The sequence below is a fragment of the Myiozetetes cayanensis genome, unplaced genomic scaffold (genome assembly GCF_022539395.1).
Source record: "Myiozetetes cayanensis isolate MyiCay16 unplaced genomic scaffold, myiCay2020 scf23, whole genome shotgun sequence".
NCBI lineage: Eukaryota > Metazoa > Chordata > Aves > Passeriformes > Tyrannidae > Myiozetetes > Myiozetetes cayanensis.
This window is the reverse complement of record NW_026087445.1, coordinates 9,401,757-9,428,251: the sequence shown is the minus strand read 5'-3', so window position 1 is coordinate 9,428,251 and position 26,495 is coordinate 9,401,757. Positions and strand designations below refer to the sequence as shown.

Here is a 26,495-nt window from a genome sequence, read left to right as displayed (position 1 = left end):
ACACCAAGCACAGTGGAAATAGGCTTTGAAATGCAGTTATCATCAGAGAAGTCCAGCCAATCTATAGCAATAAAAGCTCAGGCATTTGCAGGGATCGTTACACATCTGAGGGGACCTGGCTTAATGGGCTGATCTCTCTGTATCATCTGTCTCCTCCCATTCCCCTCACGTGCAGACTTGAATGTCCTTTTTCCACTTTTTGGCCATTTGCTGCCCTGGAGCTGCCTGGCTCCTGGGATTCCCGGTTTTCAGTACTGGGTCGGAGCCGCACTCCGGCTCTGCGGGGCTGGGCACATCCCCCTGCAGCGGGCTGGGTGCCTTTGCAGGGCAGCTCTGGGGCTGGAGACATGTCTGGTATGGCTCCACTGGCACAGAAATGTGCGAATAAAGGTTGTGTGGAATGTCACTGCAGTCTGTGGCGCTGCCACAGGTTCTGTGAGTCCAGAACTGAGCACACCCCTTGGTGGCTTGTTGGGAGCTGCAGTTTGAGCTTGACAGACACGTTTCTTGTCATTGCATTGTTTTGGGGCTCTTTGTTACTAATTCCCTGGACTTTGCTGTACTTTTTAAAGACAAGGTGCCATTGTGGAGCCAGAGGGCAGGGGGAGGAAAAAGTTTTTCTCTCCAGCTTGACCTTAGCAAGTTGTTAATTCCCCACGATTCCTTATGCTCGTGTTGGGGAACCACTGCTCTACCAGCTGGATCTAAAGAGGGGTCTCAGCTTCTGTGTGGAGCAGACAAAGCCCCTTAGAAAGTCCATCGAGCTTTTTGTTTCATTTGACCTGAACACATTAGGTCAGTGTGTGTCCAAAGGAACCGTTTCTAATTGGCCATCAGCCCGCACGGCTCATTATTGTACCTGCGCCAGCCGGGCCGGGGCCGGGCCAGAGGTCAGCAATCAAAGCCCGCCGTGTCAGCAGCCACCCTTAGGTCGGCCCTGCCAGCTCCAGCCTGCGCAGCCTCCTCTCGATGTTTACCCGGCATTGTTTCCCTGGCATTGTTGCAGACATGTAAAGCTTTGGGGCCCACTGCGCTGCAGACTCTTTCTCCACTCACTTTCAAACTCTTTGCTCCTTGTCTGATTCCCGGTGTCTGCAGGCCTTTGTCCTGCTCAAAACCCGTGTCACAGACCCCGTGCCTGCACTTGCCAAGTCCTCTAACCTAGGCTGGTGGGTCACCTCACTTCTGGAGAAGAGGGCTGATGTCAAAGCAAACACAAAAGCCTTCTGTGAGGCAGCAGTTGGTGGTGCACACTCTCCTGGAGGCATATTCCGTCCACACAGGCTCAAAGCTGAAATGAAAGCTGGCTAAGCTCTGAGTTCCATCTCTCCTTGCCACTTCCACAAGTAATTGTTCTGCTGTGGCTAATTCTGTGCAGTAGGTAAATGGAATTACTGTGTTCATTTGGGTTTACAGAAAGCAGAGTACCCTGTTCCTGGGCTCCTGTTGAACTCATTGCTAAAATAGCAAATCTGAGCTATGGTTTTTCTCTCCACGTGCATTTCCTGGCTTTTGCGTGTTCAGGTCCGACGTTTTGTTGACTGTCCCTGTTTGCACCACTGGCACTGGGAGGAGAGAGGGGTCATGTACAAGCTCTGATGGACCAACTGCAATGACCTGTTTTATTCTAACCATGTTTTCTTTTCTGTACTTTGGTGTTTTTCCTCCCCTGACATCCAAACTGTTAGTCAGCATTATCCTCTAGTGTGTCTTTTGTGCACCTTGCCCTGACTCAAGAGTGTTCCTGGCCATGCTATTCACCTGTTCCTACCACACAGGACATTGCTGAGAACGGGTGCTCGGCCGTGCCGGAGGAGCCCCTGCCCAGGACAGCTCCGTCACCACTGGTGGAGAAGAAGGACCCAAAACTAAGGGAGGACAGAAGACCAATCACAGTACACTTTGGGCAGGTAGGTCTCGGTGTCAGGTCTCTTTAAATTGTGTGACTCAGCAAAACCAGTTCAGGGCAAAATCCCAGTAACGAAGGTACCAGTTGTTTCATTATTTCCACTCACTGAATTATGGCATCACAGCTTTATTTCTGTGGCATCCGTTTAAATGAGAGTCCAAAACCTGATTTTTCTGGGCTTTCTTGATTCCTTTTGTTCATATGATGATTTTGAGGAAAAGAAATTCTAAGTGAATGGGGGGTGAAGCAAAATTATTAAAGCAATTTTATAAACTCTTTTGCGGTTCTTTTAGCTTGCAAAGAGCTGCAGCCCTCAGGACTGAGGGTGTAGAGTTTAAAATGTCCTCTGTTATCTCGCCAGATCATTAGTGTCAATATGGAACATCCAACTATTAAAGCATTTGAACATTCTCTGAAAATTAAATGTGATGAACTAAGATGGAAAAATCAATTAATAGCTTGTTAGTGTACTCTGTATTCGGTATTGACAGCTGAGCTGTTCACATTACTTACTCGTGTAATGTTTCTTTTGATATGTCTGCAAAACAGTGAGTTTGTGTGGAGTTTTTAAGAGCTAGTTATTTAGAAAATGTTGTAGTTTCTGTGATTTTCATGGAAAAACATACAGCATTTATTATCAGTTTGCCAGTGTTCCCCTATTAAGTGTAGCCCGACTCAAAAAATGACATGGTTTGTGTTAACAATTTTCTTTTGCTGCATCTATTCTTTGCACTGTTCTGATCAGAAAACAGGAAGGAATAGCTGATTTCTTCTAAGGAAGCAAAGTGTAATTTTCAAGCAATGGTAAAACATTATAAATTGGGAAGCAAAGCAGATTTTTAGAGAAATATCTATGAATAGAAACCAGTGGCTGCACTGACTGTTCAGGTATTAGGGCTCCATGAGATGATCAGTGCTCAGAGCAGTGTTGTCTGTATCATTTTAGAATCAGATTTATTTCTTTCAGAACTTTCACCACTGTGCTAAATGTAAGTTCTTGAAGACTTTTTTTAAGGCACATTCTCTTCCAATTAAGTATTTGCAGTAGTGATTTATTTTTCCCTTACTGTCTGTGCCAGTACAGTTGAGAGGAACTGGGACTACTGGAGGAATGCAGCCATCTAGCTCCAGCAGGGACATGTTACATTTCATTTGAAGCAGTCAGAAATCAGATACTGTTACAATTTATTTTCAGTTTTTCCTTTAGATTTTTATGAGGGATGGCTGGTTCAAACATTTTGGTAGATTAATGAAATATATATTTGAGTGGTAAGTGCAAATTTAAATTCATGAGGTTTTCTAACAGTCCCTTTCAGATTTGTTAACGCTCCCTGTCTCGGTGTCCAAAGGAGCACTCAGCAGCTTTGCCGACCCCTGGCTGTGGCGAGAGGCTCGCTGGCCAAAGGCTTGTGCTGTCAGTGCTTCCAAGTGTTGGTCTCCAAAACTGATCTGACTTAGCAGTTGGGGGGTGTCCCCTCCCAGCCTTTGTCCTGGCTCGGGGCTGCTCTCCCGCTAGCCCAGCACCCAACAAAAACGCCACCACCCTTCCATTCAAAAGGGAGAGATGTCCGGGCTTATGAAATATAGATTAAGGCTTTGGGGAGGGGAAAAAGCAGCAGCATTTACTGGTTAAATGGGAGATGGCTTCTAACTCATGATTAAAGGCAGCGATTTAATGTGTGTCACTTTTAACTCTGCCTGGAATGCAGAAGGATGGGAACACAATTAAAGAGCGGCGAGGACTGGGCGGCAGGGCCGTGGGTGCTCTGGGGCTGTGGGTGCGCTGGGGCCATGGGTGTGCTGGCAGCGCGGGGAAGGCGTACGAAAGACGAAAGCTGCGGTGCCACTGTCTCTGCTCACAGCCCGGGGAAGGTGTGGATGGAGGCTGCAGTGCCACTGTCTCTGCTCACAGCCCAGGGAAGGTGTGGATGGAGGCTGCAGTGCCACTGTCTCTGCTCGCAGCCCAGGGAAGGTGTGGATGGAGGCTGCGGTGCCACTGTCGCTGCTCGCAGCCCAGGGAAGGTGTGGATGGAGGCTGCGGTGCCACTGTCTCTGCTCACAGCCCAGGGAAGGTGTGGATGGAGGCTGCGGTGCCACTGTCTCTGCTCACAGCCCGGGGAAGGTGTGGATGGAAGCTGCGGTGCCACTGTCTCTGCTCACAGCCCAGGGAAGGTGTGGATGGAAGCTGCGGTGCCACTGTCTCTGCTCACAGCCCAGGGAAGGTGTGGATGGAAGCTGCAGTGCCACTGTCTCTGCTCACAGCCCAGGGAAGGTGTGGATGGAAGCTGCAGTGCCACTGTCGCTGCTCACAGCCTGGGAAGGTGTGGATGGAGGCTGCGGTGCCACTGTCGCTGCTCACAGCCCAGGGAAGGCGGATGGAAGCTGCCGTGCCGTTGTGGCGGGCTCGGGCTCAGCCAGGCCCTGGGAGCGCGGCGGGCGGGTCAGCCCGGACGCAGAGCGGGGCCAGCGCCGCGCGCCGCGCTAATTGAGACGTGCTGTCAAAGTGACAAACACATTTGCATACACTCTATTTATTTTCCTCGGAAAGGTCTGCGGGCTGCTGTTGGTTGAACATTCTTAATCAGCTCGCTGTAAGTGAGCCGGCAGCGAGCTGTCCTGTGCTGGGGGCTTCTCTTCGTTACATGACAGATTAGCTGAAGGGGGATGGGCTGGGGAGCCAGCGGCAACCTTTAATTTTAACTCATTATCTCTCACCCTATAGTGAGGGCCTTTCCAGCTTTTCCAAACACGGCTGTGTGTCTGCGGTTGTGAGGCTGCGAAAAATATCAGTGAAATACCTTGAAGTGCCTTTGGAGGCACAGCACCTCAGCTGATGGTGCACCGAAATGGAGCAGCAATTATCTGGCCGGGTGAGACCCCCCAGTGTCGTGGCTCGTCCTGGCGAGCGGTGGTCGGGCATCCTTGGAGAGCCTTGTTTATCCTGGAATTGTTTTGATGGTGGTTTGTGTAACACTCGGACATTGTGGGAAGCTCTCCTTGATGGTGAGAAGAAGGATTTTTGCCAGATAGCCTGGGGCAGTGCCATAAAGATTTAAACAAAGTGTTCTTAGTGAGACACCAGGAGATGAAGCGGGAGGGTGGGACCCCAGCTTTTCCTCAGTGTGCCTTCACATGATTTTGGTTTCCCCAGGGTGTACCTTTCCTATTGACCTTTGGATCAACCAAACACAGGGCTATCAGCACGGACTCCAGGGCAATCCAACTGTACTCAACAAGGAGCAGGAACCCTACAGGCAACTCGAGGTTTAATGAGGGGGGAGAAGAGAGAATTTTCAAGGCAAGGACAAGATTCAAATGAATAGTTTGTAGTACTGAATAGTGCTTTCTGTTTTGGGGAAAAGTAAGGTTGATTATTATGGAAGATCCAGTGCTACAGAGAACATTGCTTGTGGTGCCGGGTTGATGGTTGGACTTCATGGTCTTGAAGGTCTTTTCCAACCTTAATGATTCCATCAGTGTCTTATTACTTACTTCCTTGTGGTTTTTGTCATAAAAACGGACCAAGATGTGCTTAGAGCATCGGAACACGTGGTGCATGTTCAGCTGCCAGAGCTGTCCTTGGGATCCTTCCCGCTGTGCCAGGCAGGGCAGGCACTGGGAGCGCAGTGACCATTGCCCAGGGCAGAGGGACACACACAGGGCAAGTGTGGCTCGTTTCAGTGCCTCACTCCAGCTTTTGAGGTGGAATGCACACGTCTGCCTGTGTTACTGTTGAGCTGTTTGGAGAACAAACACTGCCCAGCCTCATGGTGACTGTTTGGAACATGGTCCTTGTCCATCAAGCAGCTGTTGGGGCTACTCTGGCAGGACCCCCAGGATGCTCCCAGTCTTCCCAGCAGTCTGTGAGAGGTGTGTGAGTGCACAGGGGAAGCCCCGGGGCTCTAAAAACAAACCTTAGGGGTGTTCTCCCTCTGGAGCTTTTCCACAGTCAGGAGCACGACTGATGTAGTAAAATTAAACCAGCAAATGATAGGCTGCCAGAGACATCACTTGTTGGGAAAGGGAATTAGAAGCAAGTGATCCTGCCAGTTCTGTGCAGCTCTCTAATTGTGTCTGTTATAATTAGAATGTCTTTTGTCAGCCTAGCTGTGTTTATGTTTCTGTGGCTTGTTTTTATTTACCAGCAAATAGGATATTTTATTCCATTTTTGCACCAAAAGGTAAAGCTTAACAACATACAAAAGACTCTTGAAGTCTGTCTGTAGTGATGAGATTCAGTCCTGTTCCACTCTTGATGCAAACTACAGAGAGTGGGTGCTCTGGAGGTAATGTAAATAACTGGGAAACAAAAGGAAAGTTCTCATGTGCTAAAGCAGCTTTAGTCTAACTGTGGAAAGGCTTCTCCAGCTTCTCTTCCCACCTGATCCTGACTGCTGTTAAACTTCTGCAGGCCATTAACGTGGAAACTGCCATCTTCTTTTCTGTTTTGATCCCATTTGCTGTAAATGAACGTGTTAATTTTTCCTGTTCACCATCTGCACTTGGACACAGGGAGCAAACAACTCTGCCAGGCAGGGCTCCTCTTGCAGGAGATTAAACGGCATTAAGAGGTCAGGGGGAAGATGGGAGAACAGCAGCCCGCTACATTCCAGGAATGCAGCGCTGGATGGCTGAGGCCAGAGGCAGCAGAGGAGGGATTATCTCCAGGGTAAAAGGGATGAAGCAGGGAAGGGAGGAAGGCTCCCATGCCAGACCCTGTGACTCCCTTCACACCCAGGTGCATCGGAACAATAGCAGATTCCCCAGGATCACAGCAGGCATTGTGTGGCACTGAGGTAGAAACCAAAGGGGAAAGGGGAAAACAAGTTCATTTGCTAATATTGGTGCAACTGTGTGCTCTGGCTGCAGAGCAGCCTCCTCTCCTGGCCACTCGGGGCTGCTCCCACAATAACAGGGCCTTCCCTGGCAGCATGAGCCTCCCTTCCACTCTGCCCACAGATGAGCAGTGTGGGCTCCCCTTCCTTTCCGTGGAGCCACAGGGGGTTCCCTCCCTCTCTCCATTTGGTTCTTTATGGATTTAGCAAAAGTGTAAACCTAGTTCTTTAAATTTTTTTTGTCTACAGAAAGCATATCTTCTACCCTTGTTCCTTCTCACTCCTTTCTTTGAATGTTCCTTTCAGGAGGGAATTCAGTGGCTCAGGAAGAGTCACCTTGCTAGAAAGGCACGTCTTGGTCCAGAAGCACTGGTCAACCTAATGTCTGCTTGAGAGCACTCAAATGTCCCATCAGGTTCTTGGGGGACAGTGTTCTTAGGCTGGGGAGTGAAACCAGTGTCAGTGGAGGAGACAACAATGCTTTTGATTGAATTCTGCTTTGTGCAGAAATGGCCGTGCAGGGGGTGGGAGGGACGAACTGAAAGGCCTGCTCTTGTCAGGTGTGTAAATGTGTGACCAGTGGGCCCTGGCACGCTCCTCAGGAAGATGTTCAGCACCTGCAGAGCCTGCCCAGGGATTTCTGCCTCTCCTGCTCCCACTGCCCAGGGCTTTCTAACGAGCACCCCCAGAGCTGAGTTCTCCTCAGCTGCTGCAGCCGTGAGTGGCGCTGGGGCTGTGCAGGAATTCATGCTTTGCAGTGAGATTGTGCAGCCCCAGCCCTGCACCCAGCAGGCGTGTTCATCCACCAAAAAGCACATTCTAGACTACAGCTTTTCCAGCTGTCTTGGTATTTCAAGCACTGCTTAAACAGGGATGTTCAGAATAAATGTACTGCCCTGGGTACACTGTGTCAGCTGCCGAACACTGGATGTGTGCAGGGAACACTCTGCTGGAGTGACCTCCCCGGGCTCTGTGACAAGGGATAGCAGCTGTAACATGTCTGCAGAGCTTCCTTGTTAGTCCTGTTATGCTGAGGAACCCATAAATATCTTGTAGGGAGTATCTTGGTCCATCACTGCTGGCATGTGGAAGAAGAGTTGTGCTTTATAAATAATACATACATATAAAATAAATACATCAGTACATGCAAGGCTAACCAAATCACCCAGATTGACAACTGAGGGAAGCTCGCAGTGTCTTATGGATGACTTGCTTTTCTACCAGTGTAGATCAGCATCCAGAAGCTTCTTATGTATTACTTATGAAGTTGATACATGCAGTTAGGCCAGAGCTGTCTGGACTGACCTCCGGGCCACTGGATTAAACCTGGAGATTAAAGGAGAGAGTGTGAGAAACATCTGACTGTTGTACCCGCTGTGACTCGTGCTTGGCCAGGTGCCTGCTGGACCTGCCCAGAGCTGGGCTGGTGGCACCAGGCACAGAGCTGGCAGCAGGTCCTTTGGGGGTGCAGGACAGTGTCCCCAGCCAGGCAGCCTCAGTGGACGAGGCAGCTGAGCCCAGCAGGGTCATCCTGTTTACAGAACTGCTGAAATGAGAGACCATCTCTTTTTTTGTCGTTTTTTATTCTGTGCGAGTATTCTGCTTGCTAGAGAGGAATAGCTGTTAGGAGATAATAAGGAATATGTCCATTTTCCAGCATTTTAAATTGTGCGGTTGCGTGAGCTCTTTGATTTGAATTCCAGCATCAGGCCCACAGAAAGCCAGTGTAAAGCTGACAAAATGACCAGTTAAAAAAGAAAACACACACAAACAACGTGGCTTTTTTCTTTATATTTCGTATTGCATTGCTGGATTTTCCAGTATTTTAAATGAAAAATATATGTAGTTAGTTCCATGTTGACAATGTCCTTGAGGATTTGACAGTGAGATTTTCCAGCAGTTGCTCTTCGTTAGAATCCTGGTGGTGTTTAATAAGGCAGCCAAACTGCTGGCACCTCGGGCTCGTGTTTGTTCTCCAGGGCTCGGGGCTGCTGCAGTAAGCACATCGACCAGGGCTGATCATTACAAGGGCGTACGCCACCAGGAATAAAAATGTCACACGTTCTCCCATCTCACAGCGGTACAAAATGTCAGTCCTGTCAAACAGACATTGCAGGTAGCTCTGAGCAGTCAGTACAAATTGGGAAGCCGAATATTCCCCCAGCTTTCTGATATTCTTCATCTGAAGCAGAAGAAAAACAGTTGTTAACCTATTAGCTGTGATTTTAAACTCTGCTGAGGTAGGAGATGGATAGGCTTTAACACAGGGATAAATATATTCTTGGGTCTGGGGTTTTTTGCAATGTCTCTCCATCCTTGTATGTTGAGAAACAGAAAGAAAACAAGCCACAGCAAAATGAACCTCATTTTGGTAGAAGTCATTTGAGATTCTCTCTCAAACTCTTCTGGGTTTTATCTCTGTGAACAGTTCTGTAAAAACCCTCCTTGCTGGTTTGCTGTGATCCACAAAGGGCCTGGTTTGATGGGTTAGGGGAGTTTTCCTTCCTGGCCCTTCCATCGTGCATGATGTCACATTCAGGATTTTGTTCTCTTTCTGGACAAGTGAAGGTTGTGCTGCTCTCAGGGTAAGGTGTGAGATGGAGAGTCCATAGGATGTGTTGTGTCTGGTTTAGCCCCAGAACACACCAGTGTGTTCCCTGAGGTCTCCCTCTAGGACTGAGGCATGGGTGTTGTCAGTGCAGGATTCTGCTTTACTGCAGGGCCCAGGAAAAACTGGTGCAAAGGGTGAAGTGCAAAGGGGTGCCAGGATATCAGAGAATTAACAGGAAATTATCCCCAGTCCCCAGTGATGGCCTGAGGGGACAGGGAGAGCAGTTAAAGGGCTGCAGTGTTCTGTGTCACAAAGAAGGTGACTCAAAGTCTGTTCTGTGTGTAGAAAAGTCTTTGTTTTTCCTGTGACACCAGTCTCAGAACACAGAAGTGGGGTGTGTTTAAAGCAGTCCCTGCCCAGACAGCAGTGAATGTGCAGCAGGTTGCCAGGGGAAGGCCCAGCAAAGGACAGGGATGTCCCAGGTAGAACAAAGTGTGTGAGGCTTCTTTGAAGCAGAACGACTCTGATTAAATATTTTGTGTTCTGAAGGCATCTCTCCTGTGGGGAGAGATCCCTCCTGCACACAACTGAGTGTACAGTGGCTTTCAGACTGGTCTGCAGCACCTGGGCTCCGTGCCAGGCAAGTAAGAGGCTGTTGACAGGCGTCTCCTTTGGAAAATGTCAGGAGTCCTCAAACTGCAAAGTGTCAAATGATACCAGTTTAATGGTTAAGGGGGGATTTTACATTTTTTAGAAGAACTGAATGCACATACAGGTGGGAGGGGGTCAGGGCTGATTTTCAGCTGCACAGCAGACAGAAAGGGGGAGAGGAGAGCTCAGTGGTCACAGTCAGAGGTTTTATTGGTATCACCTTCTGTGGGTTTTGCTGCTTGTTTGTGTAGGACAGGAACTTTCCTGTCACTGGAGCTGGGAAGAGATCAGAAGTCCTGACAGGTCTTTAAGCCACAGACACCATTACAAGTTAACCAATCCTACATAATATTCCTCCATCTACATCACAGAACAGCACATGCTGCTTTGAGCATGGCCTGTTCAAGTGTCCTCAGCACACAGAGAAAAATATATCCATCTAATCCTCAAAATTCCTCCCTTTTTTCCTATAATTGCAGACAAAAGAAATAAGACACCATTCAGTTCTACAGCCCAGGAGTTTATGATTTAAGCCATGTGTTTTTAGAATAGCATCAGTTATCAACAATAATAATCCACAGTAGTGCACCTGTGGTTTTAGGATTTTGGCTTTAGGCATTGCTACATTTTTGCCAGACTCGTTCTACCTTCCCAATCTACAAATGAGCCTTGAAGAATGAGGCATCCCTTAAAACATGGAGATTATTTTTATCACAGGACCCAGCAGATTTCTGTTGAAGTATTTCAGAGTGTAAATTAAAAATATATGCTGTAAAGCATACACTGTTCCTGTCATCCCAGTTTGTGAGCTGTACATATGGGAGTATGTAAAAAGCAGAGTGTGCTGTGCAGGGATCTGGATGGATAATAAAACAGCTGCCTCGTAGATTCCATCTGCTTTCTGTAGTGAATCTTTTTAGGTACCAGACATTTTTCAGTGTTGTTACTTTCTCCTTTTTTTTGTTTTAATTGAGTGTTCAGTTGAGGTCCAGCGTGTTCTCCCAAAGCACTGCAGGTCTCTTGGAGCCTGGTGAGTGTGAGCCTGGGCACATTTAGGACAGGGCATCTCTCTCCCATGTCTGGTTGGCTTTAAAACATACCAGCAGCTTTTAAATCTGAACTTCAGAAGGAAGTGGGATATTCGTGCAGAAAAGCTTTGTTTTGGAAATCGTTGGAAACACCCTCACTGCTAATTGAGAAACACTTCTGCCTGCACGTACTGACAAACCGGTTCTCATCTGGCTGTGTTTCTTTATGCATTTCTTTCTGGTTGCACTTGTTGCTGCACATGAGCCAGCACCTCTAATGTACTCACAAAGGCTCTGTTTTGAATACCACTGTAAAAAAACATCTCAAAAGACATCCACAATTAGTTTGAGATAATGCTCTGCTCACGAGCTGTTACCTCCCAGACCAAAAATGCTCTTTTTGTAATGTTTTCTCTAGTATAAAAACCCTAAATAGCTGTGCTGTGAAAGTTCCCTGGGTATATAATAGCTACTTTATGAGATTGGGGATCTATAATTTTTAAGTAGTATTGTGATTAGTGTAAAAACGAACGTAAGATTTTCCTACTTCCAGCATCTCAGAGCTTAAGTCACCTGTCTGATAATTAGTAAACCAATGCCAGATCTGCAGTCATAAAATTGGCTTTCTGCAAATTTTCTGTCCTGTTGCTTTAGAAGTATTTCGAACAAGACAATTAAGCAAATATCCAGAGGAAAAAGGTGTGCTGGTAAACAGCTACTGGTGAGGAAGTGCTAATTTAGACATTTCTCCCCTTCACAGAAAGCAAGAGTGCACACATTTAGGACCATACCTGGAGCAGCAATTTAGCAGCTTTTAGCACCGTAGCCTGTGCTGGTCCCTGCCAGCCCAGGTAATTAAATTGATGTTCCCACACAGCTTCACCTGCCGACCTTTCACAAACAATGTGTTTTGCTGCATTAACAAATTAACTTCAAATCAGTGGCTCTTCCAGTAAAAATGGTCTGCCCAGAGTTGGAACAGGCTGGCCTGTCCCGTGGTGGTGGCAGACAGGGAGAGCAGCACTGGCAGTGAAGCCCTGCTGGCTGTGGGGGTTGTGCCCCTGCCCTGGGGCTGGTCCTGCCTGTGCTTCCCAGCACTGACCCCAGCCGTGCTGCTTCCGTGGGAATTGCAGCTTGGCTCTCTCCTGTGTTCTGATGTCTGCAGGGCTCCAAGTGCAGTACAGAGGCCTCAAAACAAACTCTGTTCTGCAGCACTCCAGTGGGTAAGGTAAATTTGAATGTGAGGGTTGGATCTGCCTGTGTTGTTACAAGCACTGGGGTCACAGTTCTGGGAGTCAACACGATGCCTGTTTAGAAGTCCAAGAGACACAAAAGTTTCTACACCTTTAATCTTTTCCCAGAGCAGCATTTGTATGTGTCTTTATTGTGGAAACACATAGAATTATTTTTTGATCAGAGATGAAAGCTTAATCATGTTTGATATCTAAATCTCAGCTGGAAAAAATAATCCAGTGACAGGATAAGGATATGAAAGTATTGTCTCCTGCAAAGGAGTAGTTTGTTGTAATGTAAATACATTGAGTATTTGCAGTGTATTTATCTTCACTTACACAGAAGTGATACTTGCACAAGTAGTTTTGAGTTCTAGGCCATATCAGGATGTTTTAAGGTCTGACTTGTACTTGTTGGTCAATTAGGAGTAAAACATCAGTGTTGTGTGTGTGGGCTGGCTCCAGGCAGGGAGTGTGCGAGGAGAGGGCAGTGAGTCTGGTAACCTGCTCCATGCTAGGGGGACAGCCAGTGTTCTGGGGGGCACTCTCTGACCTGGGGGGGACATTCCCCTGAAAAGGGCAGTATGGGGTGCACCTCCATGCACTGTTCTGCCTTCCCAGGGCTGTGGTGTTGGGACTTGAGTTGTCCTTCCAGTGGCAGCACACTCTGGGCTCTGGGCAGTGCATTCCCACCTGGAACCAGGGCAGGATCTCAGCACGTGCTCAGATCCAAACCACCCTCCAAGGGTATGGAAAGTTTAACTGGAAGGTTTTTCCCATGCTCTTGAATGTCTGGTTTGAGGCCTTTCCCATAAGCCTTCCCAAGCACTAAAACCACTCTTGAGGTGTCAGTGAAAGCGTTTTTGGGTGTCCTGCTCTCCACTGGCGTAAAGGCAGTCTAGAACTTGGGCCTCTAGGGCCACGAATCCCCCTTGAGCATCTCTGTTGTCTCAGTAAATTTTGGCTGACTGGTCTGGGGTGCTGCTGCCTTTGGTGTGACAGCAGCTGTGTCCAGCCCACAGCAGCAGCAGACACGGGTACCTGTCCTGTCGTGGCACGTCTCAGGTCATGGGAATTGTCACTGTTTTGGAAAAATGAAATAAGAAAAAGGGCATTTCGTGAGGTGAGTATGAAGGTAAACGACGTGCTGCTCTGGCCAGGAGACGAGCAGTGTTCCCATGCAGGCGACTTTAATGCAGTTTCCACTTTGCTGCAGCAGCACAGAGTCCGCCCGCCCCGGCCGCCGCCCCCCAAGATCCAGCGCTCGGCCCGGCCCGTGAGTAGCTGGGGTTTGTGTCACTGCCACAGCCTAACCCTGCCTGAGCCCTGCTCCTGCAGCACTACTAAACCTGCCCTGTGGGCTGTGCAGCTGTCACACAGCCCGTGTGAGCTGTGCTGCCGAGCTCTGCTCAGCACGGCCCGCGGGCTCTGCTTCTCTCTGCCAGTCCTGCGGCCCTGGGGGCTCTGCGGGTCCGGGGCTGCTCTGCCACGGCTCTCCAACCTCTGCCGTGCTGTCCTACCCAGAGAGCCTGCTGGGCTGGCTGGAGCTTTTAGCCAGTGAGCTTTTGAAGACTTGCACTGAACTCAAATACGAAAGGAAGCAGAAGTCTGAAGAGAAAATATTTATTCTCTGCACGTTATGCTTTAAATTATTTTGGGATGCTTAATTCTTCTCCATGGGACAGCTGTGTGGGTAGATTTGAAGAAAGCAGGTGGATATTTGGGTGGTAGGACACTGGTACCACGCTGTGGAGGACACACACACTGAGTCATTACAGTGTAAAACACACAGGTCAGCTAGGGGAAGGGACTCTGCCATGGAAGGACTGCACACAAATTACTGGCAGTGCAGTACCTGTCCTGTATTAGGCAGGGATACCTTGGTTCAGCAGTTTTTGCCCCAGAACACTCCCTGCAGGACAGTTGTTGTCTATGAACTCTGCCAGATGGATTTAGAACTGGAGACTCTGCTGGGTCTGCACCAAATTTTTATTTTTTGTAGTAGGACAGGCAGCAGGTATCAGTTTAGGAGGGGTGTTGGTTTTTGCAACAGCCTTGGAAGAGATTTATGTCTTTTCAGGACTTCAGCTTTATGAATATAATTCCCCCAAAATCATCTTACTTCTTGCTTCCTTATACAGACACACTGTACATAAGAGAGATGCAAGTTTTCAAATCTAATCTTGCTAAAACTTGTTAGGATATGTTTTGGATGAGCAGGTAACCGGTTAACAAGTGCACTTGGGTATGTGTTTTAACTTTTGATCTCTGGTGCATGTTCCTGGGTCACATTTCAATAGCATGTGTTTCTTCTCCTCTTCTTAACTCTGGGTGTCTGGTTTAACAGAGTCACTCTTGGGGATTTTTGCTCTGAAGATTTCTGGTTTCTGTGCTTGAAAAGGGGCATTGACTGTGTTTATTTGTGTTCAGTTCAATGTGAGTGGCGTGGGAGACCCTCCCAGAGTGTTCACCAGGATCAGCCTCCCCCTGTACCGGGGGGTTCCTCGTGTTCCACGGCTGGCAGGTGCAGAGGGCATGGTGTGGCTCCTGCACCAGAGCTGCTCACCAGCACTGTTCAAATGGAGTCATTTATTACACGGGTTCATTACATCTGCACATTTATTACATGCTAAGACTGTTTAATCTCCCAGCTGTAGTGCATTAATAGTCCTCCCTGTAATGTGTTTGGTTCAACTGTCTTTGCTCCCAATGTGATTGATAAAAGGTTGGAAATGTAATAATGAAAGCTCCTGTTGCATTCATCTGGCTGTGTCAGTAAGTGGAACAGAAAGGCTTCATTCATCAAGAGGAAATTCAAGATAAATGTAAATGATTATAATCACTCCCAAAAATATGCTTGTACCAAATATACATAAATTTGTTGTTGTTCAGAACTGTTATTTGGCTTTTAATAGTTGAAACACATTTGTGTGTGTGTAAATAATACTTTGTGCAGCTGCTTTTTCCCTCTCTGAGTCTTGGCAGCTATTACAGAGGTGGGTATCAGCAAGGCAGCTTTCCTGGCCTCGTGCACAAGCACAGGGCCCTCTGCTCTTCCAGCTAGGGCCACATCATTGCAGAATTCCTGAGAAATTCTTCCTGCTGCAAGGAGGGCTCCATGGGCACGAGTGCTTGCAGTGTGAGCCACTGCTAATAACAAAGGCAAAAGCACAGCCCAAAGAAGGGCTAAGGAAGCAGAACAGAGATGTTCTTTGCATTCTGCTGGTTTAGAAATGAGCTGTGGTGCTATTAGGAAAGAGAGGGGCTTGTTGCTTATAATTAATGGAGATCTGTTTGGTCTAATAGTGGCTGTTTGGAAACTTTATTCAATTAGAAAAAGTTAAAATATAATAATTATGCCTAATGTTGATGGGGACAGTAATAAGCACATTCAGCCCTTGTGCCCTGGGAGTTTGCCTTTGTTCTTTTGGCTGTGTGCTCACATAATTGGATCTCTTTGGTACTTTTGCATTTGATAAGTATTTAACCTTGCCTGTTTGGCTATGTGAGGCTCAAAATCCAGCAAGGAATGATTTGATTCCCAGATTTTCCTGCAGCTCCCCCTGAACAACGCCCTGAATGCCACTCGGCACGTCACCCCGCTCTGCCCTGGGCTGGTGGCCCCAGAGCCATCCCAAACTGTGCTTGTGTCCCTGCTCCCAGCACCCCCAGAGGTGGAGGTGTTCCCAGCACCCCCAGAGGTGGAGGTGTTCCCAGCACCCCCAGAGGTGGAGGTGCTCCCAGCACCCCCAGAGGTGAAGGTGTTCCCAGCACCCCCAAAGGTGGAGGTGTTCCCAGCACCCCCAGAGGTGAAGGTGTTCCCAGCCCGGTGACATCCAGCTTTGCACATCGGCTCCCTGCTCCCATTTAATTAAACAGCTGCTCTCTCCTCTCCTTCCCCCTTCCTCCTGGTGCTCCCCTCTCCCCGGCCCTCCTGCCTCTCTCCCCCCTCTGCTGCCGTCTCTGCTGTTTTATCAGCCCTAATGAAGCAGTATTCTTCATCGATCCTGCTGATTGCCAGCCCCTTCCTTTTGTTTGTTGGCACCGAGCCATTCTGCCGCGCTCTGACAGCTCAGCTCCTCTAATTAGCTCTGTTGTTCTTTTCCCCATGTTTCACCACGCTGCAAGTTCAGTTGAAGTTGCCACAAACTTAATCCTTCCATTCCTGCCATAAATTCACATTCCTAAGCCGTCTTTATTGTAGAGAGGAGCAGCCTTGTGTGGGGACTGATCTCCGAGACCTTAACATCTGACCTTTTCATAAGCCCTTTTTCCTAAGAAATAGTGGCAATACAGCTCTGGATTTCTCTATCATATCTGCTGTGCACCATTTCCTTTGAAATGAAAATTCAATGCAATAATGCTGCTGCTGCCTTCTGCATGCTGGTGTGCAGGACAGGAGCACTGCACACGATTTGGTAGCTTTCTCCTGGCTGGAGAATCTGAGGTTTATGTGCCTGGGAAGAAAAATACCAAAAAATAAAATAAAAAAAAGGGCACCTGGAAATCCCTCCCTTCCCCCAACAAATAATAATTACGATGACCCACGTTTGGGCTTTGTGTCTGGTGTGGGATGAGCTGAAGTGGCTGATGAGGGGTCTCTGTGTGTGTGACAGGTTCGCCCGCCAAGGCCTCACGTTGTCAAGAGACCCAAGAGCAACGTCGGAGTAGAGGGACGGAGGACTTCGGTTCCCAGCCCAGAACAGTAAGTGCTTTGCTGCCCTGAACTACTGAGGGAGACATTACAAAACACTGCAGATCAAAGGTATTGTTTAACTTGACAAAAAAAAGGGACTTTTTAAATTTTTGGACCCTTGTAGAGAAGTGTGAAAAAGCAAGAAACCAAAGTTTGCTTATCAGAAACTTCTGGTTTGCCAAGTCACACAGGATGGGATCAGCCTGGTCGGTGAGATTCTCAGGTGCTGGAGGTTTGTTCATCTCGGAGTTGTTTTGGTTTGCACGTTTCTTTGAAGGAAATTGTCAGCCACAGCCCTGCAGCTCCAGCCTTCTTGCCAGGCTGTAGCAGGAGGTTCAGAGCTGCCTGTTGCACAGTGGTGGCAGGGAGGGTGTGTGTGGTGGCAGAGTGCAGCACCAGCAGGGCTGTGAGGAGCTCTGTGCTCAGGGCTGGGAGGGCTTCACTGGCACAGCACCAGCAAATCATCACCCCTTTAGCTTTGGCAGTAAAGGGGTAACATCCAAACCAGCTGTGCTGCTGCAGCCAAGGGCTCCTGGATAAGACGTGGGCGTGGCTGCTCAGCTCTTCACCAGTGCTGAGGGTCCACCAGCACCAGGTTCTGCCTGGCACAGCCTGGCATTAGCTGCAGCTCCTAAGGGTCCAAATAAGTAGGTTCCACCCCTCAGCTGAGAATTTGGGGAGCTTGAGGACTGTGCCTCTGGGTTGGGTGTCCCCTCTCCCCCCAAAGCGAAGAGCAGGGGTAGCTTTTTCACAGCCACTCCAGGGGGGAGATACCCTGGCTTGTACCTGAACTGAACGGTTCTTTTCAGCTGTACAGCATTATTTGTTGGTTTACAGTGGATTTGGTTGCCCTCTGGTGGAGCAGATGCAGACCCTGCACAGGGGTGACAGGGATTTTTAAACTGAAAGCATTTCCGTACTATTTGATCTGCATGTAGGTGGAGGATAATTGTCACATTTCTGTGTGTTCCTGTGGGGGATTGTGCACCTTTGGGTTCCACAGCTGCTGCCATTCCAGGGTGGCTCACTGCTAACGTGCATCTTCAGTTCCTGCCACCATCAGACCACAAAGCAGCAGAAACATGAATTAGAACCATACTGTTTATACACCACAATATATATTTTCACTTGTGTTACCTGGTAGCATTGGAGGTGAGGAAATTTATATCTTTAGTTACCTGAGTTAATTTTTTTAATATGTATAAAAGCAAAGCATTGTTTTTGGGTGCTCATTTCCTAATGAGTCTTCAGTTAAAGCACAGGGGGGCAGGAGCAGTGGCTGCTAAGAGCACCCAAGATCATGGCTCATGTCTGTTGTTAAACCAGTGTTTAACCAGAGTCAGAATTGTCAATGATTATTTTTTCTATTTCAATAGAAAGTTTATTTCTTTAGAATTGTGTCAATAACTCAAGGTTTGTGATGTTCGGTTCTTAAAAATTTGTCCTTAATCTAAAATTTATGATTTTTTAAAAGCTTTCCTGGCTCTAAGGTAACAGGAAGAATTTGTAGATGAGAGCTCAGGCAGTGCTGCATTACCACCCACGTGGGCTGTGCCTCCTTCCACACAGATGAGTTGGTCACACGAGTAAGGTGTTGCATTTTCAACAGACAGGCAGATTTGTGAGAGCTCCCTTTTACAGCACAGCAAGATTTCCCTTTAGCTGTGGCAGGGGCTGTGCAGGGTGCTCGAGGAGGCTCCCAGGCCTTGTGGAGCAGGAGGGAGATGAGAGGGGGCAATCAGAGGGTGGTGCTCACAATGAGCTGGGTGTCAGAGCCCTGGGGGGCTGTGACAGGTCACGATGGCCCTGCAGCAGTGGGGGCTCAGCACAGGCTGCTGGCACTCCCTGTGCCAGGGAAACGCTGCAGGGCCGGGGTGGGCACTGCCCTGGCTTTGGGATGGAGTCAGCGGTGCCGTGTTGGGGATGCAGGCTCGGGAAGCTCTGTAAATTCTGTGGTAAATTCTGGGGGGAACCAGGCCCTCAGGGCTCTCCCACAGCATTTGGGATGGGGAAGGTGTTCCATGGCCCTGCTGCAAGCAAGGAGCTCTGATGGTGTTCAGGATCTGCAGGAAGGGATTGCAGGGGCAGGTCTGGGCTGTGTTCAGGTGGAAGAGTTCCCAGGTAATCCCCTCAGTCCCAAGTCTCCTATTTCACACCAGCAGGAGAGAACCCACGCATCCAAATCCCTCATTCTCTGCATTTTACTGTCTAAGAGGCACAAATTCCTTAATTCCCTAGAGCTCCTGTATGGCTGTTCTTTAAAAACCCATACCATAAAAAATTATTCTCCCTTAGATTTGAGGAGCCTTTTTTAGGAGGATAATGTCAAGTCCATACACCCCTTTGTACCACAATGCCTGTCCCTGGGAAAAAGCAACACTGTAATAAAACACACAAATTTAATTTTCCCATAGCTGAAACATCTTTTAAAATTATTACAGAATTCTCCTTATTAATTCCCGTATCCTGCACTCCCATTTTCTGTATATATATATATATTTTTTTCCCTATCTCAAGTACATTTAGGTGTCAATTAAATTTGAAATATCTACATTTGTCAGCATTTCATTTTTGGCCAGCGTGACGTGCCGCTGATTTGTCCGCGCGTCCTGACACACGAGCAGAGCTGCCGAGATGCAGATGCTGCTCATTAACGGGAGCCCGCGGTGGCGGCGCTGCCTCTGACAGGGCATTTACGGGAGCGGTAGCGCTGTCAGCGCTGTCAGAGCCGCGCCAGCCACAACCACCCCGGCCGGGCACCCCGGCTGGGCACCCAGGATCCCTCTCCCTTCCCCTCTTCCCTCTCCCTTTTCCCGTGTCAGCAGGACCTGTGGAAGTTCAGCGTCACTCTGCATTTCTGGGCATCGTGTCGGGTTTTCTGGGGTCGTGTTCAGTGGTGGCTTTTACTCTCCTGAGACACAAAGATGTGCATCTCAGTCCAAACTATGAGTGTTTCCTCAAGTGTCTTTGCTTTGTGCTTTATTTTAGGTAGAGCCTTTTATTAATGTAAATTGATTTTTTCTTTTGTCATAGTCACTTTCTAAAAGGAAAAAAAAAATGTTCTAACAAATGGTTCCCCCTGCAGTGGCCTCACCTCCCTTCCCCTGGATACCTGTTAGAGCAGGAGAGGGGAAAGCACAGCAGAGCCCCAGCTTCCACTGAGTAAGGCAGGCTGATTTACCACCATCAGCTGTGAGTCTGAAGAACAGGGAGATGCCCAGTGCTGGGGAATGTGGGGGGAGAGCTGGGTTTGTGTGGCACCCCTGCACTGTCTCAGGGCCCTGCCCACCCTTGTGGCACCCTGGCCCGTGTAGCAGAGCTGTGGATTTGCCCCTGGCGAGCCCTGGGCAGGGCAGTCAGCCAGGACAGGGTGTTGGAGCTGCCACCCCTGGGGTTGTGTGCCCAGAGCTGCGAGCGCTCGGTAACTGCCTTTTCTCTTCCTGTCCCCAGCCTGGTAAAGCCCATGCGACACTATACTGTCTTCCTCTCGGAGGACTCCTCTGATGATGACTTTCAGCAGGAAGAGGATCCTGTCTCTGGCTTCTCTGAAAACTTTTTCTTCTCTGCTCCTTTCGAATGGTCTATCCTTTACTCTTTGGTTGTGCTTCCAGCAGTGGGGTTTGCGTTGCTCAGGGTGCCTGCTCCTGTACTGGCGTTTTGGGAATGCTCCTGTGGGCTCTTTACAGTGCTTGGTGAATGTCCAGCATCTCTCCTGCTTGTTTGTTTTGGTGTTGAGCAGCATGCAAAAGCATCCTCCTGCATGAAGCACTGCAGCAGCCCACAGCCTGCGGGCTCACATGGAGCTCTGTGGGATGTCACCCTTCCATTTGTCCTTTGTTCCAATGTGCTGCTCGTGCTCCTGTCCAGACCCTCTGCCACTCTTCCTTGTGTGGTGCTGCTGTGAATTTGGGTTGTCCTGTGAGCCCTGTTCCAGTGGTTTGGGTTGTCCTGTGAGCCCTGTTCCAGTGGTTTTGGGTTGTCCTGTGAGCCCTGGTTCAGGGCAGTAATCAGCCTTCTCCAGTGCCACTCATTTGATCCCAGCCTCTGGTGTGTCAGGTCCCACATCCCTGGGGACTCCCATGCACTGCCCTCCCAGGGCATTGGGTACAGTCTTGACAGTTCTGCAGGGAGCAGGAGGTTTGGTGGGTTTGTTTTTATGCAGCTTTTGAATTGGCACTTGTTGTACGTTTTAACAAATGCAGTCGGTGGCTTGAGCAGAACCTGCAGAGGTTCCAGGGTTCTGTGAGGTGCTGCTGCAGAAATCTGTGTGGTGTCACAGCCAGGCAGTTCAGGAGCTGGGAGATGTGTCCCAGTCCCAGCAGAGCCTGGCTGGACCAGGCTGGAGAAAGAGGCTGTCAGTGTGACAGGGGGGTCTCCAGGTTCCAAAATGCAGTGTGTGCTGCAGGGGGCAGGTTCAGGCTGACGAGGAAGGGATGGGTGGGTGGGATGGGGAGGTTCAGTAGTAAAGGGTCAAAAAAAATGTTCCCCCCGTCATGTGTGGGGTGGAGGAGGCCAGTGCTGTTTGCAGAACGTTCCCCAGGGGTTGCAGTGCGAGCAGTGCAGAGCACACAGGGGGTGAGAGTAAAGGCAGGGCCAGGGTTTGAGATCCCCCTCCCCAGGGCTGTGTGCCATCCGTGTCTGCCTTGTTCCTGCAGTGTCACACCCTGTGGGTGGCTGAGGGCCTGCTGAGTGTGCTGGTGAGTGAAGAGAGCTGGGCTCTTCGGGGATTTGCATGATAGAGATGTATTATGATAAAATATGGAAAGAGGAGGAGGGTTCCTCCGTAGGATCTGTTTTTGCAGGTCTCACAAATATTTTCTTTTAATTGAAAGCTTGTTTAAATGCCACAGTACAACTAGCTACCAGTCAAGTGCCAATCCCCACAGCCATGTGTGGCACTTGCTGTTGTTAATTGGATGCACATCGTGCTGCTGTTCTCTGTACACACCAAAATGCAAATGTGCTGGTTCGTTTTTTTGCTGAGGTTTGTGCAAGAGAAGCATCCTGCGAACTCAGCCTGGGCTGGGAATGTAAAGGAGGTGTCTCCATAATGGATTGTGCTGTTTCTTGATAAGATGACACCAGTGAAATCATTGGAACTCTGCACAGTGTTCCCAATTATTGCAGGAAAACACTGAATTATGTTGTGTGCTGAGCTGGCTCAAAGCAGGAGGCTGGAAGTGCCTGCAGACACGGGCCATGCCTGGCCTGAGGGGAGCACAGAGAGCTGGACCCCGTTATCCCTGCTCCCAGAGCTCCCTCCCCAGCCTGGCTGTGCCTGCATGAGCACAGCTTCCCTCTGGGCACCTCCCTTGGGCCTTGCCTTCCTGAGCACCCCCGGGTGCCAGGGCCCCTCTGCATGTCCCCCTGCCCGCGGGCACTGCCCACACCCTGCTCTGCAGGGGCTCTCAGAGCTGGACCGGGCACCCAGGAGCGTTCTGTGACCCACCCAGCTCCTCAGGAGATGGTGTTTGTGGCGGAGCTGCCCCAGGATGCCCGTTTGCAGCGCGGTGTCTGTGTGTGCCAGGCCCCAGCCCTACCGCGCCCTGAAGGAGTCGGACAGCGCCGATGGGGAGGACTCGGCCAGTCCCGACAGAGCCCGGGAGCCGCTGCCCGCCAGCCCCCTGCTCGCCAGCACGGCCACGGACCTCAGCCTGCTGGAAGACATCTTCCCAGGCCTGCAGGTGGAACCCCAGCCTCAGCCCCTGAGCCAAGCCAAGAGCCTGGAAGACCTGCGGGTGCCTGCGGAGGAGGACGAGCAGCGCTGCTCCTTCGAGTACCAGGTGTGGGACTGGGGCTGAGCCCTCACCCTCTGAGGGGCCTCTGTGTTGTTGGGTAGATCCCAGTAGTAATAATAATAATTATTAATCCATTTTCCAGGGGTTTGCTCATGTGTTTCAGAATTAATTTCTGAATCAAGAAATTGCTGAAATGGGCCTCATTTATAAGTTACTTTTTCCTCTAAAGCCTTTGCCTCTAAAGGAGGGGATATTTGCCCTATTCCTCAGAACCTGTTTGTCCAGTGGCTGTCACACACAGCTCTGAAGCCAATGCTCAGCAGTGAGAATGAATAGCTGGGAATTTTCAGTTCCCCTCCAAATTTTCTTTTCTTTTAATTTGGCCATTTTGGGCTAAAATTTGAAAAATGTAATTGGAGAAGAGGGATTCTTTGTGAAGGATTTCATGGAACATATTCAGCTTAGAAAGTGCCAAACTAAAGCAGACTCTGAGATCTTCATCTGACATGAAAGAAGACAATGTCATTTCTACCTTATAATAATATTTAATTTAGTGTTATATCCAGATATTACATTTGTCAGCTTTTTCCATACAGCAGTTAAGGCTGCTCAGTTGCTGTGCCCTGGGCACAGGGTGTGCTCCTTGCTGAGCCACAGCAGATGCCACAATGTGTCACAGCTGAACAAACCGGGAGAGGCAGAGCAGGAATTAAAGCTGCCAGTCCTGATGGGTTCCATGTCTGTCCTCACAGGGCACTCTCTGTTGTCCCTCTCCAGTGCTGGCAGCCTGGGGACAGGTCCCTTCCCTCAGCCCAGGAGCCTGACTTTGCTTCCTGCTCTCTGGTCAGTCAGAGTTACCATTTTTGATGCTTTCTTGCAGAGGATGGACCTGGGTGTGTCCGAGAGGAGCAGGATTGTGCCAACCATGAAGCTGTCCCACCCCTACAACAAGCTGTGGAGTATGGGCCATGACGATATGGCCATTCCCACCAAGTATTCCCAGAGCTCGCCAGAAAGGTCCCTGAGTGCCCTGGGAAATGGGCCCTCGGTCAGCAGGAGACCCCGGAGCAGGGACAGTGGTCTGGCTCCCGCAGAGAAGGATGAACCCAACCCTGCCCTTCCAGGGAACATCACCATTCCGAGGCCACAGGGAAGGAAGACTCCGGAACTGGGGATAGTGCCACCACCACCAGCACCCAGGGCTCCCAAGCACCAGGTTCCAGCAGGGTCAGTGGAGATCCTCCCCGCTCCTGGGCGGGTGTCTGATCTCATCCCAGAGCCCTTTGGAGCAGGGCACGTGTCCTTGGAGCCTGAAATCCAGCAGGCTGGGAATTACTCCCCTCACCCATCTCAGCTGCTCTCCAGCGCTGCCAGCACCGCTGAGATGCTGCAGCCTGTCAAGGTGAAGACAGAAGGTGCAGGTAATGACAGTGACTTCCTCCTGAGCCTGCTGGACCCGCTGAGAACGGCGGGCTGGGAGGGCCGGGCCCCGCAGCGAGGGCCCCCCAGCCTGCCCAGCCCGGCCCCCCCGCCCCCCACGGCCGCCTTTGGCCTGGGGGGAAGTGACTTTGTGCCTCCTGCAGCTGCACCATTTGTGCAGCCCCTGGGCTACCCCTCCCCAGCTCCACCACCTTTTCTACAGCCATCCCCTAATCCCTTCACCCAGACACTGCCAGGAGCCCTCCCAGTGTCCCTGGTCAGACCCCCGAGGGGCTCCTTCACCCCCTCCTTAGGTCACGCCTACAGCTCCAGCTTCATAACACCCAGTGGCTTCTGCCCACCACGGAGACCTCAGCCCAACCTGTCAACTCTGTCCATGCCAAACCTGTTCAGCCAGGCTCCAGCTGTGCCAGCAGCTGGCTCCTTGCTCCTGCAGAGCCCCTCTGCCTCCAGCTCCCTGCAGGCAGCGTGTCCCAGTGGGCCCTCCAAGCCCCCAACGTTACAGGTGGGCCAGTCCAGCACAAAGGTAGATCCCAGGCAGGCTCTGGCTCTCCTGGCCAGTGAACGCCATGTGCTCCCTGCCAGGCCAGCCAAGGGCTTGGAGTCAGTGTTACTGTCCTCAAAGGCTGAGGAGACAAAAGATCCATTTGAAGATCTGTTACAAAAGACCAAGCAGGACGTGTCACCCACGCCAGGTAAGGTGGAACAGCTCAGAAAGAGATGGGAAACCTTTGAGTGACACTCGATGGCCTTGGTGTCCCTTTGGAAGTGACAGAGGGGGTTTTGTTTTTTTCGAGCCAGCATAAAACCAAGCATTTCTTTTACAGAAGGCTGAGCCAGGACAGCTGCAGGACCATCACTGAGCTGCACTCCCACACGAGGGGGTTTGCCCAGAGTGCCCTCTTGTCCCAGTCCCTGCCTTGGCTCCCTCCCCTCCCAAACCCCGGGATTCCTGCACTGACCAAAGCTGAGGGGAGAGGGCTGGGTTGGGTTTTCCACACACAGCTTTCCAGGCAGTACCACTGATGCAGAGTTATTCCTTCCCTGTATTTTCAGTCCTTAGCCCCGGCACACACTGCTGGGGCTATTCCTGCCTCTGGGAATGGCCCTCAGTTTTTCTGGCTCTGCACACAGAAAGACAATATTTTGTTTCCACAGGCAAAGTGCAGCAAACAAACCTGGCTTGTGGGCTGCACTAAATTAATCCATCAGGCTCTGATTTGTCCTGTTTTGGAACCCAGACACTCTTTAGGTGGTGCTGTGGGGTGGGGTTTTGACTCTGGGGCCTTGCTGGGCACAGTTGTCCCAAGGCCCTGGTGCCTCAAAACCACAGAGCAGCTGCTCAGGGTTTGGTCCTGCATCTCTGTTGGGAAACTGGAAACACCAGCAATTGTTTTTTGGTTTTGTTTTGTTGTTGTTTAATACATCAGAAAATAGAGGCCATAAAGAGTATCCTAGTTCTTATATATGTGTATCCTAATATTATCTGTCAGTAATATAAATGGCAGTATAGGAATGGAATGTAACAATATCTTACTGGACTATTACAAACAAAGAGCAGAAAAGGGGGTACCAGAGTCCCAGCTGCAGAGCTGCAGCAGGAGGAGGGTGCTGGGGGTGTCTGAGGGGGATCCAGGCCCCAGGGGAGCAGCAGGACAGCCCAGCCCTGCCCTGCAGGGCTCCTGAGCCCCCGGGCTGGCCCTGCCCGGTGCTGGTCCCGGCACAGGGAAGGGAAGGGCACGTCCAGCTGGATGTTCAGAGCCCCCTCTGTGCACAGCCGGGTGTAAAACCTGTCCCTCCCGGGGGAACCGCGTCACCACGGAGCCTTTGGCAGAGGAGATCACCTTGGACACGTGGGGAAATCCTTGGAGAGCTTTACCTGATTTCCAATGTATCTATTTTAGTCATGTAATCTTGGAAGTTTTCTTACTCTGGGGAACGGGAATGGCTGTCTGTGCATTCGGGTCTGGGCAATACAAAAGAAAAATATTCTTATCAGCTGAACTGGCACCGGCTTGGGAGAGACCACAGAATTCCAGGGATGTTGTTTCTGTACAGTGCTGGTCCTCTGACAAGCCATTCCCTCGGATTTGTATTTTCTTTTTGTGTTGGAAGACAGATGGGTTTAGTATTGCATAGTAAAATATTTAAAGTCTAAGATAACAGTTCCATTTTATTTTATACAGCTCAGAATATGAATGTTATATAACTGAGTGTGGAATTTCAGCGCTCCTTTGCTGTGAGCTGGATGATCAAACTCTGGCTCGTGGTGGATGTGAATGGGCACTGGACAGTCCTGCCCTCTCAGGCTGTGTGTTAAAATTGTTAATGTCACACAGGGATCAGACACTGAGGAGGCCCAGTACAGGTGTTTAAAAACAGTCCCACTGCAGTTCATTCCCATCTCGGGTTACT

General features: G+C 49.8%; 1 protein-coding gene across 4 annotated transcripts in view; it reads left to right on the top strand.

Moving 5' to 3' along the window:
* DENND1A (DENN domain containing 1A) overlaps positions 1 to 25,596 on the top strand; it is a 144,879-nt gene extending 119,283 nt beyond the window's left edge. The window contains exons 19-24 of one of the 4 annotated variants that reach the window (XM_050319887.1): positions 1,779 to 1,910; positions 13,423 to 13,482; positions 16,823 to 16,911; positions 20,353 to 20,481; positions 22,430 to 22,685; positions 23,521 to 25,596. In XM_050319887.1, coding sequence (XP_050175844.1) covers positions 1,779 to 1,910; positions 13,423 to 13,482; positions 16,823 to 16,911; positions 20,353 to 20,481; positions 22,430 to 22,685; positions 23,521 to 24,819 — 1,965 coding nt within the window. In that variant the 3' untranslated portion in view covers positions 24,820 to 25,596. The remainder of the gene's footprint in view (positions 1 to 1,778; positions 1,911 to 13,422; positions 13,483 to 16,822; positions 16,912 to 20,352; positions 20,482 to 22,429; positions 22,686 to 23,520) is intronic. The other 3 variants (XM_050319888.1, XM_050319889.1, XM_050319891.1) reach the window with 3 other exon arrangements.
* The last annotated feature ends 899 nt before the right edge of the window (positions 25,597 to 26,495 follow it).